Source organism: Dipodomys ordii, unplaced genomic scaffold (genome assembly GCF_000151885.1).
Source record: "Dipodomys ordii isolate 6190 unplaced genomic scaffold, Dord_2.0 Scaffold122, whole genome shotgun sequence".
Taxonomy (NCBI): Eukaryota; Metazoa; Chordata; class Mammalia; order Rodentia; family Heteromyidae; genus Dipodomys; species Dipodomys ordii.
This window is the reverse complement of record NW_012267338.1, coordinates 326,814-349,284: the sequence shown is the minus strand read 5'-3', so window position 1 is coordinate 349,284 and position 22,471 is coordinate 326,814. Positions and strand designations below refer to the sequence as shown.

The 22,471-nt window shown below is 35.7% G+C and overlaps 1 protein-coding gene across 3 annotated transcripts in view; it reads left to right on the top strand.

The window, feature by feature from the left end:
- Nucleotides 1-22,471, top strand: part of Lrba (LPS-responsive vesicle trafficking, beach and anchor containing) — a 443,002-nt gene that overhangs the window by 152,321 nt on the left and 268,210 nt on the right. For all 3 annotated transcript variants that reach the window (XM_013029761.1, XM_013029760.1, XM_013029762.1), the window contains one exon: nt 9,221-9,329. In XM_013029761.1, coding sequence (XP_012885215.1) covers nt 9,221-9,329 — 109 coding nt within the window. The remainder of the gene's footprint in view (nt 1-9,220; nt 9,330-22,471) is intronic.

The window sequence follows — 22,471 nt, the reverse complement described above, 5'->3', positions numbered from 1 at the left end:
TATTGTTTTCATAGGTTGAATTTAATTTTTCTTGAGAATAACATTGCCTTTGGAATAAATTTATCTTATACTGCTAAAATAATTACCAATCAAACTTTTGGTTTTTACAAAAACACAAAAATTTTATTTCCACATAAGCAAGAATATCACAAATCCTTTACGACTATTTGTGTAACATCTTAATTATATCTATTACTAAATTTGCAAGTAATTGATGTAAAATTAATTTTTGAAAGGCAAATGGTCTATAGTCTTAGGAAATTTTAAGGCTCTTTAGTCTATAGCATGCCATGTTTTCAGAAAGTAATGTATAGAGCTTTACCATTTCTTTTCTTTTCTTTTTTTTTTTTGTCAGTTGTGGGGCCTGAACTCTGGGCCTGGGTGCTTTCCCTCAGCTCTTCAGCTCAAAGCTAGTGCTCTACCACTTGAGCCACCTTCCCAGCTCCTAGAGCTTTACCATTTTGAACCACAGCGCCACTTCCCATTTTTCTAGTGGTTAATTGGAGATAAGTGTTTCATGGACCTTCCTGCCTGGGCTGGCTTTGAGCCATAATCCTCAGATCTCAGCCTCCTGAGCAGTTAGGATTACAGGTGTGAGGCACAAGAGCCTGGCAAAGACTGAAATCTTTTTTTTTTAATTGTGAAAATACTGTACAGAGGGGTTACAGTTACATGAGCAAGGTAATGAATACATTTCTTATCAAACATTGTTGCCTCCTCCTTTGTTTTTTCCTCTACCATCCCTTTCCTCCCAAAATCTTTTTTTTTTTTTTGAACTTGGGGTCTGGGTGCTGTTATTCAGCTCTTTTGCTCAAAGCTAGTGCTCTACCACTTTGAGCCATAGCACCACTTCCTTCCTTACATTTTTTATAATAAAAGTCAGGGATGTAATGCCTTACGGAGACTAGTTTAAAAGTACAATATTTATTTAAAAATTGTAAGGTATAAATACTGATCTTGAATTTTGTAGTTTATAAAATGTGTAATGTAAATAACCTGTAAGTATAATATTGCACTTAAAAAATACATTCTGAGAACTTCTGTAGTCTCCCAAGGCTTTACTTTTATGTGTCCTGCTGTGTGGCCATTCTCTTTCCTTCATCCTGGAATGCACACAGAAAGGGCACATTATCCCACATACTGTTGGACACATCCCTTAATTATCCTCTAGGGACAGTCAGTATCTGCTTATTACAGCAATAACTCAGACTGTATCTGAATATGTAAATAGCCCTCATAAAAGACATAATGTTTCTAGTACTAATACACTTGTCTGTCTCTTCAAAATTTAGCTGCTTAGATTGCATTTCTGCTTTCTGAGCATTCATTTAGTAGCTCTAGCATTTTCTTGCCCTTCTCTAAATAGCATAGATTGCTAACAAATGTCTGTGGAATGATTGAGGGGAAGAATGAATGGAATGGAAAGTGACGAGGGAACAGGAAAGAAGAAAAGCCAAAAGTGTTCATCTTACTATGACCCTCCCCTTCATCTTTATCATTTGTATGTTGGATCTGGGTTATACTTTGATTTAAAAAAATGCCAAGATATACTTACTTAAGAAAGCAGTGTGGCTAGAATATATTCTTATCTATCAATGAAAGAGAAAAATCTGAATTGAACTCTAGAGATCTTGAGTTGGAAACTCTTGCAGTGTTACTTATAGAATCATATGCTTTTTAGTTAAAATTTTAAATTATATGTGTAATAAAATACCTTATGGAAAAATTTCAATTAAATACTTACAAGCAGCTGTTTGGATATGATCTTACTTTGGATTGTGTAGCGGATGTTATAGTTCCAAAGATTAATTAGTTGAATAGAGATTTTCTTTCTTTCTAAATATTCCAACCCTTGATCAAATTGATTTAGAACTATGTATGGCTACATTATAATAAGAGATGCAGCTCTTTCCTCTTTAAAAATTAGACTGCTTATTGTTTATCATTTTGTGAAGGCTTAGTTGCTTATCAAAGGAGGATTAAAAATTTCTCCCCTTATTTGGAATAGACATGTGTTTTTATTCTTTTGTGTTCACTTTAAAGCAGACATAATGAAATCATTTTTCACCTTTATTTTTCTAACTTGATCAACAATTAAAATTAATAGAACAGTTTTTTAAGAAGATTTTTGGTTACTTTTATATAGGACTTGGCTTCCATATGTAGGATTTTTTTCTGTGCTTACTTTTAAAGATTTTTATTTAATGTAAAATAACAGCATTGCATTTGTATTACATTTTTCCCTCAAAAAGTTAGGTTCCATGTTTTTAGGATTTTACTTATCTACTTGTTTGTTGTAATAGGGTCCTAGTTGACCTTAAACTTGCTATAATCCAGCTGGTTTTGAACTCAAGATTCTCCTGAAATTCATACTTGGCAGATTTAAGTGCTTTCAATGTTTAATTCATATTTGGCAGATTTAAGTGCATATATATATATATAGATAGATAGATAGATAGATATAGTTTTTGTTTTTTGACTTTTCTCAGAAGAGCCAAATGTACACAACATTGAAATAAGATAATTTGTAGCAAACTTGTAGGATGTATTTTCGTTATAAATGTAGTTGTTATAAATTCCACATATATGTATTTGTTACAGCATATATATATATATATGATACATCTATAAAAATAGAGCTATTATCTAGCTGTCATTTATCAGCTTAAGTCTGCTTGAAATAATTTCCCAGAATAAATCAAATGAGTCTTATAGGAAAAAAGGGATGTGAATTAGGGGATAAAAATGGAAAAGAAATGAATTTGGAACAAATTTAACTTAAACTAAAGTGAAAATAGTCATTTGCTTTATTTAGGCAATGTTCAAGTTAGAAGTATACAGTGGCATTATACTAGTCCATATTCTGAACTTAGGGGGTAAAGAAATAGACAACATGGACATCAGTACCGTCACAGAGTTTAATTTAATTGGTAAAGGTAGAAAATTAAAGCTTGCTGTTATGCTAGGAGGCGAGTACTATATTGAGTGTCAGAAAAGTGAGTGAGGGAATTAGGTACAGTGTGACACAGAGGATATTGTAGTTTACAAAAGGATAGTTAGGATAGAGAGAAGAGTTCCAGTGAAATGTCAAGGACAAGACACTGGCAATGTTAGGAGGAAGTAGACAGTAGTTGGTATTTTGTAAAAATGAATTTGAAATGGGGTGCGAGCAGAATCCTTTTCCTCTTTTCTTCCTTTTCTCCAAGTAACTGTCTGCTCTCTCTTTCTCTGCATATTGTTGAGAGTAAGTACTTTCATAGTTCTGAGACTTTTTTTTGCCTAGAATATGTTAAGTTACTAACAGGTTCTTTACTTCCATTGTGGCCTCTGTAATTCTATGAGTTGTTTTAAAATTTGCATCAGGAGTTAGCACACAAAATAAATTTTGAAAAACAGATCGATATCAGGTAATGATATTCATTTAAATTTGACTTTTATATTAAAGTAATGAATTTTTATAATCTCAGGAAGAAGATAATGGCTTTGTAGAGTATTTTCTGTTTGCATTCCTGTTATAAAATATGGATGTCTTTAAGTTGAATGTATTGCTTTCCAGGAACGTGGATGCCACTTGGCTAGATCTCAATAGAGAAAGGTATAGGTTGGCCTTCATATGTATGAAACACATGCACATTTATTATTTTAATACATACATATTTCATCTAGACTGTTCTTTCTGAGACAGCAACCTTGTGTATTATGTGACTACCACCTTTTAATGTTTTTCTTTATATTATCTTTAAGTAGTTGTACAAAGGAGTTGCCATTTAACAAATCAGTTTATGAATATATTATATTCCTTTTCCAACATTCAAAACCTATTTGGTTTCTTCTTTTGGGGGGGTCCGGTCATGGGGCCTGAACTCTGGGCCTGGGCACTGTCCCTCAGCTCTTCAGCTCAAGGCTAGCGCTCTACCACTTGAGCCACAGCGCCACTTCTGGCTTTTTTCTTTTTGCTTATGTGGTGCTGAGGAATTGAATCCAGGGCCTCATGCATGCAAAGCAAGCACTCTACCACTGAGCCACCTTCCCAGCCCCCCTATTTGGTTTCTTACTCAAAGTTGTTTCCAAGAGCTTAAGTCAGAAAGGAGTTGATAAATATCAATTTATGGATTTTGTAATATTGAATATTGAAAAGTGAGGAGAGCAGAAAGAAAGCTACATAAGCTAGGAGGCAGGTACATGAAGAATTAGGGAATCAGCCTCTATAATAATAATAATAAAGGCTTATTAGTTTATGGAGTCTTTGACGCGAGGCTAGAGTCATTTTCGTGTTTCTAAAAGAAGTCTTTTTTTTTTCCCTCTTAGTTTTGGTTTGTGATCAGGCTCTGTAATTAACTCTAAAGGCATTACAATGTTATTGTGATTGGATTATTGAAAAAGGACAATTATTCCCACATTCTTAAATATTTGAGTTCAGGAAAGCAGTAATTTTTACTTTCCCATCAATGGTCATGTCTAGTAGCAAAAATATGACAGTTGCTGCTAATGGGGGTCAGAGAAAGCCCAGGAAACAGAGAGTAGTGCTATTGGAAACTCTTGGTAAAAATGTATATATGTGCTTACTCAAGGTCTAGACTAGTATAATCAGATGTGGACAATGGCTGTAATGTAGTTATGGGAGGTGGCTGTCATCATTACTGTTATTTATTGAGGCTACAGCGAGAGTCTTTTCTAGTTGGTCACTTGCTAGGGCTGTTTGTTTCCTAAGGCTGACATAAGCAGGTTTTTTTCTTCCTCCTTGCAGGGTAGGTATGAATTATACATAGTTTTTCTTCTTAATATTAAAATATGTGAATCATTTTGTGCTCTACGTACAGACTTAATTTGCCCTATGGTAAACATTACATTTTAAAATTGCTTATTATAATATAATTAAAACTTTGGCTTTCTTTACCTTTAATTCTTCATTTGAAGGAATCATTTGTACAGTTGATAAATAAAATTACACTTGCTGAAAGTGTATAATTGGTATTAAGAAAAATCAATATGCACTTAAATACTATATTTTTTCATAACATTTAGAAAAAAATTTAGGTCAGGGACAAAGTTAATTTGGTGGCCTATTTTGAAACATTGTGAAGAAAAGGTTGAGGACTTTTACTTGTTGCTCCTTTATTAAAATGTTACAATGATTTTAAAAAATACTTTATCTTATCCTTATATTTAGTAGTCAGAAAAGTAAATAAAACATAGGACAGAAAATTATATGTCTTTTATCTCTATCTATCTACCTATCTACCTACCTACCTACCTACCTATCTATCTATCTATCTATCTATCTATCTATCTATCTATCTATCTATCTATCTATCTATCTATCTATCTATCTATCTATCTATATCTATCTTTGAAAACAAGGCATTTGTATGATTATCTTAAAAACTAAAAGTCACTTTGTTTCTCTTTACTGCATGTGTGTGAGTGAGTGTGTGTGTATGCACGCATCAGTCCTAGGGGCTTTTCAACTCAGGGTCTGGGCATTATTCTTGTGGGTTTTTTTTTTGCTTATAGCTAGAGCTCTAGTGCTTGAGCCATAGCCCCACTTCGCACTTTTTGGTTATTAGTTGGAAATAAGAGTTTCATGCAGGGGCTGGGAAGTTGGCTCAGTGATAGAGTGCTTACCTTGCATGCATGAGGCCTTGGGTTCGATTCCTCAGCACCACATAAGCAGAAAAAGCCGGAATTGGTGCTGTGGCTCAAGTGGTAGGGTGCTAGCCTTGAGCTGAAGAGCAGAGGGACAGCGCCCAGGCCCAGAGTTCAATCCCAACACCTACCAAAAAAAAGTTTCATGCACTTTACTGCCTGGGCGGCCTCCGAACCATGATCCTCAGTTCTCAACCTCCTGAGTTTCATAGGAATGACCCACCTGTGTCTGGCTCACAGTTCCTTGTCCTCCCTTTTCCGCTCCTCCTCCCTCATGCTCCTCCTCTTCCCTCTCCTTTTTTATTCTTTGTATTTTTCTTTTTTGTATTTTCTGGGGATTTTTTTTTCTTACTGGTTTTGCCCTTTAACTAACCATCATCTTAATATTATAGTTCTCTTTAGAAACGTTGCTTCTACAGGGGTATGCTAGCTAATGCATTCTTACCTTTTAGATGTACTTGTGTTTTAATCTATTGTGGCTTAATCTATGATAACAAGTTTTGCTTTTTTTTTTCTGGTCCTGGGGCTTGAACTCAGGGAGTGGGTGCTGTCCCCAAGCTTCTTTGTGCTCAAGGCTAGATCTCTACCACTTGAGCCACAGCACTACTTCTGGCTTCTGAGTAGGTTATTGAAGATAAGAATCTCATGGACTTTCCATGCCCTGGCCGGCTTTGAACTGTGATCCTCATATCTCAGTCTCTTGAGTAGGTAGGATTACAGGTGTGAGCCACCAGCACCTGGCTACTTGGGGTCTTTTCACATTCACGTGGTTTTTGACACAATTAATTTCCTTTTCATTATAGAACTGGAGCTCTCATTTCTGTGGGAATAGTCACTATCATTAGAAGATAGATGCTCATTGCTCTTATAGGGTGTCCATATTTGTTACCTGAGCAGCTTTCTTTTTCAGGTCTTGTTGGAGAATTCCTCTAGTGTGCTTAGACAGACCTTTATTATGTAACATAAACACCACAGTGATTAACCCTCTGCTACCATGTGACCTGATTGAGACAAGTCAGTGCCATTGTTTGTATCATATTTTATTTGTAAAGACAAGTGCCAGATTGTGCCTATTTGAACTGAAGAGGTTGCTGTCCTATATGGCCATGACTCACTGGAGCTCACTTTAGAGTATTTCTACTAGAGCACTTAATATTGCAGTTTTTGGGAAAGGTACTTGAGTGTATTCTGTTTTTCCCCAGTGTGGTGTAAAGAAAGCTTATTTTTAATGGGTAGTATAGTCTTTAGAGTGTTGTAATTGTTGAATTGAAGTTTTATAGTATGCTAAAAGGCCAGAGAGACAAAATATGTTAAAAGATGAGAGTAAACACTCAAAAGATGAATGAAATGATGAAGCCTTGATTTTTAAGGCACTGGTTGTGAAAACAGCAGAAGTTAAATCTGGAAGTATGACAGAAAATATTGACATGATTTGCTGATTGATTACGGGCCTGGAGGAAGGAGGATGATGGAGAAGAGAGAGGAGGCTAGGATAACTTAGAGATTACTTAATTCAGGAATGGGACAATGGTGTGCCATTGACTAATCAATTCAATTAATGCTTGAGTGCTGTAAGGCAATATATTGATGTTAAAATTCATGATGTGGTTTAGCTCTCCAGAGGGAAACTAAGAAGCACAAACTAGTATTTCTCATCTACATCTTGAAAGCCTTTGCCTTCTCTGTCTGTAGACTCATAGGAAGTTATTCATTAGCAGGTTTAAAATTGCACTAGGGATTGTTTTTATTTGTAATGTCTAAATGTACACTATTTGAAAAGTACTCTCATCACATTAAAATTTAGACAATATATTTTTATGAACTTCTAAAGTAGCTGGGAAAAAGTTTGGAGAGGGCCTCGTAGATTTATAATCAGACTAATTCAGACAAGATTAATAAAAATAAGGTAAAGGTGGCAGACAATTTTTATATTTTTATGCCAGTTCTGGGGCTTGATCTCATGTCCTGTACTTCTTTTGTTCAAGGCTAGAGCTCTACCATTTCAGCCACAGTGCTACTTCTGGCTTTTCTGAGTAGTTTAGTGAAGATAAAATTCTCATAGACTTCACTGCCCCAGTTGGCTTTGCACCTCAGTCCTCAGATCTCAGCCTCCTGAGTAGCTAGGATTACCGATGTGAGACATTATTGTTTGGTGGTTGTTATTGACCTCACTTTAATTTGTCCTTTGCAAGTTGAGCAGATTAAGCTGAGAAGCCTATTTGTATTTTTAGGACGTTTTCTTCAATTGTTCTACAGTTTTTATTCTCTATGGGAGTTCCTTGTTATACAGTCTACTCTAAACATATTAACTACATTTGTTTCTATATTCAGATATGACATTTTTCTTTCTTGATTTTCTTGAGTGTTTTTGGGTTACTTTTCATTTATTGTCTCTTGTATCTCAATTGTTGACTCAGTGTTGTAAGTTGTGTTTTTTAAGGTTCACAGGTTAATTTAAATCGCTTTGATATTATCCCCATTTAGAGAGAGCTTTCTTTTATGATTGGCAGCTAGACTAGAAGCTGACTACATTAATTTAGTAACTAAGCTTATCACAGGTTGGATTATTTTATATCAGTTTTCATGAGAATTTTCTACTTTGAGTGTCCTATTCCTAGTGTATAGCCATTTTATGCCTTCAAAAAAAAAAAAAACCAATGTTTTCCTCAGTCTATCTCCGTTGCCATTTCTGTTATTTTCTCTCCATCATGATAGCTTCAAGTTTTGGCTACCAGGTAATCTAGACTCCAGCAGGTATGCTTATATTTTTGCTCAGAGCCTGGGAAGTCAACCTGATCTTTTAGTTGCCAGGCTGTATAGCTGTTTTATTCCCTTGCTCTGTCAGACTTTGGCCAATTATTTTCTTCCTCTGGTATTGCTTAAGAACAGGATAAAAGTCATACTCAATGCCTTCCTTGTGCTTTTTCTCTAGGACCTTCACTCTTTGAATCTTGGTTGTCTTGGTGTATTAGTTAGCATTGTGTTGTTGGAACAAAAATACCAGAGATACTCAATTCATGAAAAAAATGTTTTCATTTTGGTTAGTTTTAAAGGTTTCCATCTGTGGTTGGTTGGCCTAGTTGGGTCAAGACCTTTGGGGAGGCAGGACATTATGATGGAACGCCACTCCCTTCATGGTGAGGGGAGTAAGAATAGAGGGCATGCCCCCCCCGCAATAGACTTCTTTCCTCCTTTCTTTTCAGCAGGCCCTCATTCCTCTTAGGAATGAAGCCTTTAATACATGAACCTTTTAAACACCCAAACCGTAGCATGTGATAACTTTCCATTTGTTGTTTATAGGAATAAATCGCAGCTTTAATCTAGAATATTTAGTTGGCTTTTGTTGATGATGACCAGTCCAATATAAGCTAATGCATTATTGCTAGAACTATAACCTTTTGCTGTTACTTTCTTCAATTATTTAGTATGAAATTTTATACCAATAATGTATATTGAAGAGGAAAATCAACATTCTTTCTCTCCAAAATAACGAAGTATTCTACTTTTGTGCTATGACTAGTTATATAGGTTGTGTATGTAAATATATTTATTTGGCAATGTTTGTCTCTTACAGGTTGCTTAGCCAAACAATGAAGGATCATTTAGTCAGAGTAGCAAATGAAGCTGAGTTTATCCTGAGCAGGCAGAGAGCAGAAGATATTCACAGACACGCAGAATTTGAGGTATGTTATATATGTTGATAAGAGGAAATCATTGTTTTTTCAATGGTAAAAATGAGAAACTGCCAGGTTAAATGATAGTACAGGCTAAGGAGACATGTTTGTGAAAGAATCATTTTGGATTCTGGGAAGATATCACACATCTCTTCAGCCTTCTCATCTCATCTCATCTCCAGAGTAGCTTCTTTCTTTGGTTGACTTGATTTTAATAATGAATGCCAAGTTGCAGCTCTGATGGTTTTCCAATATTGAAAATGAGCAAAGGACTTTGGCCCTCTTGGGAAAAACTGAACTAGCTAAGTAGAAGTGAAAATCTCTATGGTAAAGATATGCTCATTCAGGTTTCCAGAGAGTGGGTTGAGAGACTGATGTACCTTGCTGAAGAAATGAGGAAGATACAACTCTCCCTTGAATCATCACAGGGAACCAGTTAATAGACCATCTTGATGCCTCTACTCACCTAACATTTGCACCCTGGATGGTTTTGGCTCATGTCTGTAATTGTAGCTGCCTAGGATGCTGAGGAAGCTTCCAAGCTAGCCTGGACAGACAAATCTAAGAGACTCTTACCTCCAGTTAACCAGCAAAAACTGGAGGTGCTCAAGTGGTAGACCACCAGCCTTGAGCAAGAAAGCTAAGTAAGAGCATGAGGCCCTGTATTCAAGCCCTAGTACTGGCGCGCGCGCGCACGCACACACACACACACACACACACACGTACGTTGCCTTAGATAAATGGGTTTAGTTGTATTCTTTTTTTCCCATATACCTATAATTACAGCAGTACTACATTGTTTTTATTTCTAGAATTTTGTAGTAAGTAGAAGAAATTGGGAAGTGAGTCTTCCTTCCAACTTACCTTCATTAATTAGGGCAAGTTGCAATTCTATGTGAGTTTGAAAACTAACATTTCTGTTTTGTAAATGATTTTTCAGAACCTTGATCTCATTTTTAGGTATAGCTTTGCATTCCTACATTAAACAATTTTTTTTAATCCACTGAATTCTATTTTAGAACTAATACATTCTCAAAACAGTGGACAATTAAAGATGTTAACGTGTACTAAATTTTTTTTTAGTTTACCACTCTTCTGTTTGATGATTTACTACTCTATTATATCAGCATATTGTATTTAACAAAGTAAGGTATAAAATAAGAAAAACAGATTTGAGACTTAGTATTAAATATATACCAAGTTACAATCTCAATAAAGGATATGGGATATTAATAGTATATTCACTACAATGTCAAATAAGCTTTCCACTGAAGATTACGCCTTAGGTCTTCCGGTCTTTAAAAAATTAATATTTTTTTAAAAAGGCCATTGAAGACATCTAAAACTAGCAAGGTGTCTCTGGCTGTTTAAAATTTATTATACAAGACTATGGTACCTAAGAGAAGTGTTTTCCACAATAATGGAGAATAATGAACATAGGGTGATAGACATGATGGCCTCTACAGACAAATGTGGTTTGGTGGTAGCAGTAAATAGTTTCTTGGAAAACTGCATCAAATAGCACTTCTCTTTTAAATATAATTCATTCAGTGAAAGGATTCCAAATAAGGTACTGTAAATGAATAAACCTAGGGCTGGGAATGTGGCATAGTGGCAGAGTGCTTGCCTAGCATGCCTATGAAGCCCTGGGTTTGATTCCTCAGTACCACATACATAGAAAAAACTGGAAGTGGTGTTGTGGCTCAAGTTGTAGGGTGTTAGCCTTGAGCAAAGAAGCTCAGGGATAGCGTCCAGGCCCAGAGTATAAGCCCCAGGACTGACCAAAAAAATTTGAAAAAACCACTACCACCACCACCAAAAAAGTCCTCTAAGATTTATTACTTCTATTTAAATCATTCTGCTGTTATGAAAAATATTGAGTTCATTTGTAATTAGCCCAATTTGTTGTTCAACATAACCACATACATCTAAAGAGATAATACACACATCTTAAAACAAAAACCTAAATTATTTATAGTTCACTAAAAAGCCTTTCAGAATAATCACATACCTAACATATATCAGGTTCATATTTAAATTAATGTAGAAGATTAATACTTTAGATTCATATTTAAGATTGAATAAGTAAACCAATTATACTATGTAACTACCTAACCCAGCCTATAAAATAGTACCCAAAAAGAATGTAAAATATGTGGTTGTCTTACATTTTCCGCATGAGGAGACATAAATGAACAGAAAAGGCCAACAAATTTTTCACCAGCTGGAAATGGTAAATTTAATTACTGAAGAGAACTCATGCAGAGAATCTGGCTACTGAACATGATTTACAAAGGGTGTGGGGTGTTCAGTAAAAGTATCAAGAAATGTTTACTACCCAGTAATAACCGTGAAGCCAGGTGCCAAGAATGTATGGATAATTCATTGGATCAGATAAAAATACATTATTTTCTTATCCCAGCAATATCAAATTAAAAAAATTAACCCTAGAAGATTTATTAATATTTAAATAAAGGTTACAATCTTTATGAAAAATTGAAATATAAAATAGACATTACCATTTGTCTTTAAACAAACCCAATAAGACATTTCTGAGGACAAATGAATCTAGTGTAATTCTTATTAGAAACAATATTTGGAATTTTATTTATCTCTTCAGAGAGAAATCTGTTGATCTCTAATATAAGAATTTTTATCAATTCCATAATGTATGGTTTCAACTTTTTTTATTTTTATTTTTTATTTTTGGGTCCAGTCGTGGGGCCTGAACTCTGGGCCTGGGCACTGTCCCTCAGCTCTTCAGCTCAAGGCTAGTGTTCTAACACTTGAGACACGGTGCCTCTTCTGGCTTTTTTTTTTCTTTTTGCTTATGTGGTGCTGAGGAATCGAACCCAGGGCCTTAGGCACGCAAGGCAAGCGCTCTACCACTGAGCCAACTTCCCAGCCATATGGTTTCAACTTTTAAATTGTTATACCTTCTCTCACCTGACAAGGATAGAGGTAAATAATTGCACTGACTCTCTATTAATGGTAGTTATATAAACATATATCACCAATAAACTAAGTAATAAACTAGTGATTAAAATTTTAATGAAAACTGATTTTTCGTATTAGAGACAAAGGATCCTAGAAGAAAATCCATATCATGATGTGTTTTAATGAAAAAATGCATGATTAAAAAAGATAAATCAGGAGCTGGGAAGGTGGATCAGTGGTAGAGTGCTTGCCTTGCATGCATGAGGCCTTGGGTTCGATTCCTCAGCACCACATAAGCAAAAAAAAAAGAAAAAAGCCAGAAGTGGTGCTGTGGCTCAAGTGGTAGAGTGCTAGCCTTGAGCTGAAGAGCTGAGGGACAGTGCCCAGGCCCAGAGTTCAGGCCCCATGACCAGACCCCCCCCAAAAAAAAAGATAAATCAAAAAAAGAAAAATGAATAGAGAAGTGTACTCCTAAATACTAAGATTGAAATCAAAATACACTCCTAAACCTAATAAAAAACTTACAAATATCACAGACAAAATACTTGAAATAAAAGCATGCACATACACATGAAAACACCTAAAATTTATTACTAGTGGGAAAACAAACTAAAATTAAAAGCAAAGGAAAAACAAAAGAAAAGGTGTTTACCTGTGTAACATAGGATGAATTTTCTCTTTGAAGTCATGATTGTTGTACAGGCTCATGGTCGGGATAGAATAGTTGTATTATTAATTTGAAGGATCTTTTCCTACTCAGTACTATTCACAAATAACCAGTTCTGGGAGCAGGTAGAAAGGAGGGTATATTTCATTGGCCAACACATGGAGTAAGGGAGCTCCTATTCTAAAAGCACTTTCTCCCCAGCCAGATCTGGGTTTAATTTTTTCTGAGACTTGATTATGAGAGGTATGCCTGCTGTCATCAATGATTTTCACTGAGAAGGGAGATTTCAGAGATCATGATGTCATCTCTTTCTTCCCTAATTGTGCATATCATAATTTTTTTAATTGTGTGGAAAATAGTAGGTATTTTTTCCTTATAATGAGTCCAAGGTAATCTAGAGTGTCAACCCAGTATCTAGAGAAGATTGAGGTAATCTAGAATCGCCGCTTTGGAGACTGGAAGTGTGTGATAACTCCATAGATAGCTGTTAGGAGCACATGGTTATCAGAATACAGGCTTTAACATTTACAAGCAGTAGTCTCTGAATTACAGCACAACAGGCTATGGGTAATTTTGGGGTTCAGTGTGGTAAGGGTCTTTTCAACAAATGTTGTGGGGACAACTGGATATCTACATGCAAAAGAATGAAGTTGAATCCTATCTTTATCATATACTCTGTCTTATACAAAGATAAGGTCAAAATGGATCATTGACCTAAATATAAGCACTAAAACCATAAAACTCTTAGCAGAAAACATGGTGGTAAGTCCTTATAACTTTTTTTTTTTAGTCCTTATAACTTTGAATTTTGAAATAGATAAGTGTTATAATACCCCAAACTCAGATAACAAAAACACAGCTAATTGGATGTTCTCAGTTGTTTGAAGCCCAGCATGATCTTGTTTCTGTGTTTTCCGTATTTCATCTTATGCCTTCCTCCTTTAACAGCAGTCACATGAATCTTGTTTCAGCTCTTCTAACATGCTGGTTGCTTTCTTGTTTTAAAAAACTGATTGTCAAGGTGATGTACTGAGGGGTCACAGTTACATATATAAGGTAGTGAGTACATTTCGTGTTGAACTTGTTACCCCCTCTCTCATTTTTCTCCCACTTTCCCTCCCCCAATTCCCTCACATAGTTTTACAGTTTATTTCCAACATATTGTCTTGTGAGTATCACTGTTGCCTTTGCACATTGTCCTTTGTCTCATCATTTTGTTGTTCCCCTACCCTTCCCTAACTCAGATAAATGTATATAATACCCAGGGCACCAAAATCAAATACAGTGACAACAGGGGATAAACTATAGGGGAAAAAAAAACCATTAAAAACAACAACAAAGAAAAACTTCTTGTTTCCATATCTTGGAGTTCATTTTGCTTAGCATCATCTTATGTGGTCATATTTTTATAGCTATTGAGCTATTCTGCACATCTGCTAGGACTACCCTAGACATATACTAATTATTACAAATGAGGGAAAACATGGGATCTATGCTTCTTTGGGTTTGGCTTATTTCACTTAATATGATTTTTTCCAAGTCTTTCCATTTCCTTACGAATGGGGCGATATCATTCTTTCTGATGGAAGCATAGAATTCCATTGTGTGTCTATACTACATGAATGTCCATTAACTGCTAACTGGGTACCAGGCACTCCTTGGGGTTAAAACTTCAAGACTCTCCCAAACTGACATCTGGTTTTCACAAATTTATGTATTGTTGGGGAGAAATAGGTAATATTACAAGCAGTCAAAATATATGAAGTGTAGTGTTTTAGATGGTGAGTCTAAGGATAGACAGCAAGCTCCCTGGAAAGAAAACAAATGTAGTATGGCCAGTTTAAGAGTGGTGAAGGGAAGGCTGTCACTGTAGGAACTGAGGGAGTGGTCATGGAGGTAGCCAGAGAAAGTACTGTGGACCACGGTACCAGAAGGGTATGATAATTATTGGGTCAGAATGAATAAATGAGGTGTTTAGAAAGAAATGAAATTATAAAGTAGGTAAGGGGCCAGATCACATTAGGGTTTTTAAAAGGCTATTGCATGGACTTTGATTCTTAAAATTGGGAAATTCTTGGAAGACTATGAACTAGTTGGCAAAATAATCTGAGGAATACTGTAAATGTACCTCTCTGATTGCTGTTTTAGGAAAATCGAAAGGGAGATAGGAGCAGAATAGGACACATGGGTGCTTTTGCTATGATTGGTAGAAGAAATAGTGACCTGGACTAGGCTAGTTACTGTGAAGATGGAGAGAAGTGATTTACTTAGAATCTGTCTTGTTTTAGAGATGACAGGCTATGTGGGAAGTTTAAGGTGAGAGAAAGAAGGGGATCAAGGTGAACTGGATTTTTCTTTGAACAGCTGGAATTATGGAAGTGCACAAGTGAGAGATTAAGACTTTTGAAGGAGCAGACTTTCTGTTTTGTAATGAGAAGTGAGGAAAATAACAGTTCCCTACATTAGATATTTACAGACTACGAACAAAGACTGCATAACAATATTTAAAAACAATTTAAAGCCTTTCTTAGGTTTTTCTTGTAGTCCAAAATGTGTCAAATGTCCTCACGTTTGCAACCGAAGTTTAAACTGTCTACTTTGGACTGAGTATACTATTACTACTCTTATGAGATGATGAAATGGTATCTATATTTTTAATAACATTAATGGCATTAATAATATGAATAAACTAGAATTAATACTAGAGGCAAGGAAGGCTCAAGTGGCAGACTGTGATTGCCTTGCAAGTGAAGAGCCCTGAGTTCAAACTCAAGTACTGAAAGAAAAAAAGATATAAAAGCATAAATAAATAAATAGCCAAGCACCCAAAGTGACATTGGTAGGAATAGAAGAAAAGATTTTTAAACAATCTCAACAATTTATTTTTAGCTTTTATCTACAGTAAAGCAAAATACACTATTTTATTAAAATTCAGTGTTCAAGCCAAATGGAATAGTAAAGAGAATGCTAAAAACTTGTGTAGTTTTTACACAAAACTACACTGTGTAAAGTATCAAAACTTCTTAAAGTATCTATGTATGTAACTGTGGATATTTATAAGTTTTAGCGTATGCGCTATAGTGGATTGTAAAGTAGGGCTTTCAGTCTACAGATCTGATTGGACAAAGTTTATCATAGAACTTCTTGTGGTTGTGGGACAGTGAGGCAATCATTTTGATTCAAGATTCAAGTGTTTCATTTATTTTTTTTGTCAGTTGTGGGACCTGAACTCTGGGCTTGGGCGCTGTCCCTCAGCTCTTCAGCTCAAGGCTAGCTCTCTACCATTTGAGCCACAGCACCACTTCTGGCTTTTTCTGCTTATGTGGTGCTGAGGAATCGAACCCAGGGCCTCATGCATGCCAGGCAAGCACTCTACCACTGAGCCACCTTCCCAGCCCTGATTGAAGTGTTTCTGAGATACATTTTGTAGGAAATATACAAGGAAGCAAAAAGAATGGGTAGCCAACAGTGCTCTTTTCTAGACAAAATAGCTGATGAACTCTTATGTCGTTTCTTAGAGCTATTGATAGAATGGTTGATCATATCAACAAAAACGTATGATTTTGTTGCAAACACAGTGATACTATTCATATAGGTTTTCTTTGGGGACTGTACTAACAAGTATTGTTTAGTATATTTTCTACTAAATATCTTCATGATAGTATTAAGTATTTTTATATATTCTGTTGTTTTCTCCTTTCATACATGTCTTTTCTAGAATTTTTATAATAAGCCTAAATTTTAGCAGTAGATATTTTATTATATCCAAGAACTTTTAGGTGCCATACTCTTGTTAAACAGCATGAATTTGCCAGGTGCTGGTGGCTCAAGCCTGTAATCCTTGCTATTCAGATGGCTGGGATCTGAGGATCACCAGTTGATGAACTACTCAGAAAAAGCTGGAAGTGGTTCTGTGGCTCAAGTGGTAAAGCCCTAGCCTTGAGCACAAAAAGGCTTAGGGACAGTACCCAGGCCCTGAGTTCAAGCCCAAGACCGACAAAGAAAAACACAATAAAGAAAAAAAAATGTGAAATCTAGTTCTTAGATGGCAGGTCTGAAATTTACCCAGGAGGAAGAATAATATGCAAATGTTATTCTGAAATGAAAATTGTGAACTTGACTTGAATCAGATTTTGAATAGGATTGGGATAATGTTTATTTTCTAGACTAGAGAGGGGTTTTCTCCCTCAGCTTTAACCATATTCTTTTATTCTTACTGTCAGCAGTATGTGGGTGAATCTGAATTGTCTTAAACTTTTAGAACTCAAAGCTTTTGTTCTTAAAGGGTTATTTCAAAGGTTTGGTACTCCTGGGTATCTAACCATTGAGAACAGAGATAATGGCAATGAAAGCTGACTTATTGCCAATTTATTATGTGTCAGGCACTATTTAAGACTTTTTCATACAATAACTTATTTAATTTTCACAATAACCTGAGAGCAAAAGAGTACATTTGGCTTCGGTATACAGACAGAGAAAGGATAGAGAAATTAGTAAATTGCCCTGTAATTTCTACTAAAAAACCCTCCAGATTCTGCTTTTTTAATTATACTGTCATAAAACAGGTGTTTAAAAATGATTTCATTACCTTAATGATGAAGAGTGGACTGGAGAAGATAATATAATAAATATTGAGTTCTGTTAAATAGTAGTACCTTTGCAAACTGTCAGTGAGTAAACTTTGGCTTTAGTTAAGAAGTCTGGTTGCTAATACTAAGCAATTTTTTTAAACTTTATTTTTTTTTTTATTTTTGCTTATGTGGTGCTGGGGAATTGAACCCAGGGCCTCATGCATGCAAGGCAAGTGCTCTACCACTGAGCCACCTTCCCAGCCCTAATACTAAGCAATTTTAAGCATCTTTTACTCATTATCTCATTTTTTTCTTTACTGGTTACTTAGTACAAATAATTTCTTATGCCATAAGTATAAGTGTTTTAAAGTATTTTTTACAATGTCCTGAATGTAAGTGAATTATCTTTATGATGATTGATTTTACTTATTTTTGAAGGTGTCATTCTTACTCTTGTAAATTTCTTTTTCCCTTCATTTTGTTTTTCTTTCTGGGTGGTACTAGGGTTTAAACTTAGGTACTTGCTCTTGTTAGGCAAGAGCTATACTACTTGAGCCATGCCCTTTGCCTCCAAGAATGCTATCTGTAAATGCAGTTGCAGTTAGATTGTGATCAGGGGTAAGCCCAAGTGTTAAGCCCCTGCCTAGTAGACACCAGCCCTTAGTTCAAACTAGCATATTACTCTCAAAAGATCCCCCCCCCCATGCATTGTGATTGCATTTGCCTTGATGTTTCATTGAGTTTACCATACTCTCTGTGTGGTGAAATCTCTGTATAACTATGGAAGGGCCTGCCTTTCTGGGCAAATAATTACATATATTACCACTGATCTGTAATTATTACTAAGATGTTTAAGTAAGGCAATTTTCTACTAATTGGAGAATAGACTAAAATTTTCATTCTTCATGCAATATTTTTTGTGGTGCTAGGCATTGAACTAGGGTCTTGCATATGCTGGGTAAGTGTTCTACTACTGAGCTATACCCTTAGCTCTCTTTTCCATTTAGAATCTATTGGTGAGATCTGCTTTTGTGGGAGTGTTCAGCTTTCAATCAGAGACAACTGGAACATTAGCTTTACTAACAATGTCAGCTATTTGAGCTGACGTGCTGAACTAAGCAGAGACTCAAAGTGTAGCTCTAATAAATAATGGCCCCTTTTTTCTACTAATTAATGAGTTTACACATTCCCTCACAATACTGGTATATAAGATAGATTGCTATAGACTGTAAAGTACTTTGTCTCTTACAGCCTTGTTTAGGCTTAAAGTTATTCATGTGTATGTAATGTATAAGAGTTCACTAATTACCTGAAAAAGAGACGGATAAGGATTGGGCCATTTTTTTTACTTGAGTTTTCTACCAGCAATGAAGAGCTGGGCTAAAACACTTGTTTTTATTATGAATGGTGAGTGGTCTTAAGGTATTTTCTTCGTCATTTTAAACTATATATATGTGTATATATATATTGCTTTTTTACCAGTACTTTTGAAAACCTTCTTCTGCTAGCACATAAGTACTTTTGAAACCTTCTGCTAATAACTACTATAAGTCTAGGACAAGCAGAAAAGGTCAAAAGCTATGTACATATGACCATATAAGATGATGTTAAGTGAAATGAACCCCAAGATAGGGACACAACTTGTTTTTTCTTGCTTGCTGTTGTTTTTAATGTATCTAAAATGTAGTAGATGATTTTTTTTTGTTTCTCTTGAATGCTCTTCCCCCATGGTATAGCCCCTTTTTTTCATCGTATTTGATGTTGGTACCCTGCATCTTGTATATACATTTTTCTAATTTGGGGAGGGAAAGGAAATGCTGATTTGATGTTGGTACCCTGCATCTTGTATATACATTTTTCTAATTTGGGGAAATGTGTATTTGATGTTGGTACCCTGCATCTTGTATATACATTTTTCTAATTTGGGGAGGGAAAGGAAATGCTGAAGCAAGGATACAGGATGACCCATTGTAACAATGAGATGTACAAGACACTATGTTGAAAACAAACTACAACTTGGGGGTGAGGGGGGAGATGGGGAGGTGGGAAAGGAGGGATGGTAGGGGGGAAACAAAGGAGGAGGTAACAATGCTCAATAGAAAAAACCCCTCTGTACACTGTTTTTACAATAAAAAACATAAAAAAGAAAACCTTCTGCTAGCACAAAAGTTTGAAAACCTTCTTCTGCTAGCACATATTTATTATCTCAATCTCTCTTGAGTTTTATCTCTGATTACTCTTTTGAACTCCACAAAGTGTGTGTGTGTGTTTGTGTGTGTGTGTGTGTCATGGGGCTTGAACTTAGCACCTGGGCACTGTCCCTGAACTCTTTTCCTCAAGGCTAGTGCTCTACCACTTGAGCTGCAGCTCCACTTTCTGTTTCACAAACTTTGCTTCCCAAGCTGGCGTTTTGGATTGTGATCCTGATCTCAGTCTCCTAAATAGCTAAAATTACAGGCATGAGTTACCAGTGCCTGGTATATTTTCACTTGAAATCTCTAAAAGTGTGGCTATTTTTTTTTGGAAGAGAATTTCTGTAACTGTCTTTGTTTCATAATATTCTTGATTTTCTCTCATGTGAGTAAATACCTTTCCATCTGCTTTCATACAAAAGTCACCCACTACTCTTTTTCCACTTAACTCACACTTGGTAATAGTAATCAATCACGTTCTATAGAGTTTCCTCCAAATATATCAGTTATTAGTATTTTTTTATGTCAAAGCCCACATATATAGTCTCAGATATCTGCAGTAATCTTTTATCTGGTTTATTTTTAGGAGAAACAGAGTATAATTAATTCTGAAGCCTATGTTTATGCAGATCTGTAATCTTTCAAACTGCTGCTAACGGCTTATATTTATTTCTCTGATTTTTTTCTTTCCTGCCCAGCTCTTCTGTGTGCTTCATGAGGGGAAGAAGGAAACATATCCATAGTGCCTGACACACTGCACATAATGGGTGCTCAGTAGATATTGTTCAATAAATAAATGCTAGTTTTAGTATCAAGTTGGTTCCTCTGATTGAAATTAAGATAGCTGGTTATATAGTAGACTTATTTCTGATTTTTCTATTTTGTTTCATTTGACTGTGGTCTATTTTCAATACTAGCACCAAATTATTTCGGCTATTTTGACTTAGTAGCATATTTTGAATTAGATTGAGTGATACCTTCAGCTTCATTGTTATCCAAGATTCCTTTTTCTTTTTTGGGTCTTTGTGATTGCATATGAATTTCAAACTTGTTTTTCTATTTCTGTGAAGAATGTTATTGAAACTTTGGTACGAATTGCAAGAAATTTGTAATTGCTGAGGATAGAAAAGATATTTTATAGACAGGATCTTGTTATGTAGTTCAGAATAGATTTGAACTTTTCTCAGCCTTGGAATTGCAGGTGTTCACCACCATCACTGATTGACCTATTTTTTTTTTTAAATCAGTGTAATTCTCCCAATCATGAATACAAAATACCTTTCCATCTATTTGTATCTCCAAGTTTTTCATCAGTATTTTATAGCTTTCAGTGTGAGTAGTTGTTTATTTTCCTGGTTATATTTATTCCTAAATAGTTTATTGTTTTTGTAGCTCTGTTTTCTTGACTTTTCCCCCCATATACTTCTAGGATTATTTGGCAGTCTTGACAAATTTTATGCCCAGGCTGGCCTGTAAACGTGATTCACCCACTCGCTACCTTCTAAGTATCTTGGCTTCAGGCTTGATCCACTACAACTAAAAGAGGGTTTTAAATGTTTTTGCCACAAAGAAATGACAAATAATTATGATATGTTAATTACCTTGATTTGACTATCAAATGTTTATGCATATGAAACATCACATTGTGCCCTATAAGTATATTCAGTTGTTTTTGTTAATTTAAAACTAAGCAAAAAAAAAATGGCCATGATAGAATTATCATTAGTCTGTTACTGACAAGAGTTACAGACCATGGGGCCAAGTGTGGCAGTTAACTCTTATACTTGTAGCTATTTTGGAGACTGAGATAGGAGGATAACAGTTCCATGTCAGCCTTGCTAAGGGGAAAAGAAAAAGTACCTTAGCAAGACCTTATCTTTGCACACATGCTGCATGTGTGTAATTCCAGCTACTTGGCAGGCAGGCCAAGGTCTGAGGCTGGTCCTGGACAAAGATTGTGAGACACTGAAAAGCAACTAAAGGATTTGGTGCACAGCTTATGTAGTAGAATGCTTTCCTAGCAAGAATGAGGCTCCAAGTTCAGTCCTTAGTACTACCAAAACAACAACAAAACAAAGTCAATAGTGGTTATAACAGTATTTCAAATTGCTGTGACTGGATTGGTGGCTTTCAAATTAAAACTTTACTCCTTGATTGATCCGCTAAGTGCTTCTGATGTGGTAGTCATTTGCTCTAATAAATACACTTTACATTAAGAAATTCACCTGGATCCTGGTTAAATCCAGCAACTTACTGCTCTGGGGGCAACTCACCCTTGTGCCTCAGTTTCTGTCCCTAAAAATAGGGAGAAATAGTAACTACATCCTGTCTTTCGGGGAGAGAACAAATGAGTGACTACAAACAGATCATTCAGAATAAAATCTGGTATATAGTATACCCCACCCCTAGTAAGCTATTAAAAAAAAGAAGAAGAAGCAAAGAAATTCACCTAGCTAGGCATGGGTGGCTCAAACTTGTAATCCTAGCTACTTATGAGGCTGAGATTTTAAATTGTGGTTTGAAGCCAGATTTTAAATTGTGGGCAGGAAAATCCTTGAGATTTGAGATTTTTTGTTTTTATTTTTGCTTTTTGTTGGTCGTGGGGCCTGAACTCGGGGCCTGGGCACTTTCCCTCAGCTCTTCAGCTCAAGGCTAGCGCTCTACCACTTGAGCCACAGCATTACTTCAGGCTTTTTCTGCGTATGTGGTGCTGAGGAATCGAACCCAGGGCTTCATGCATGCAAGGCGAGCGCTCTACCACTGAGCCATCTTCTCATCCCCAAA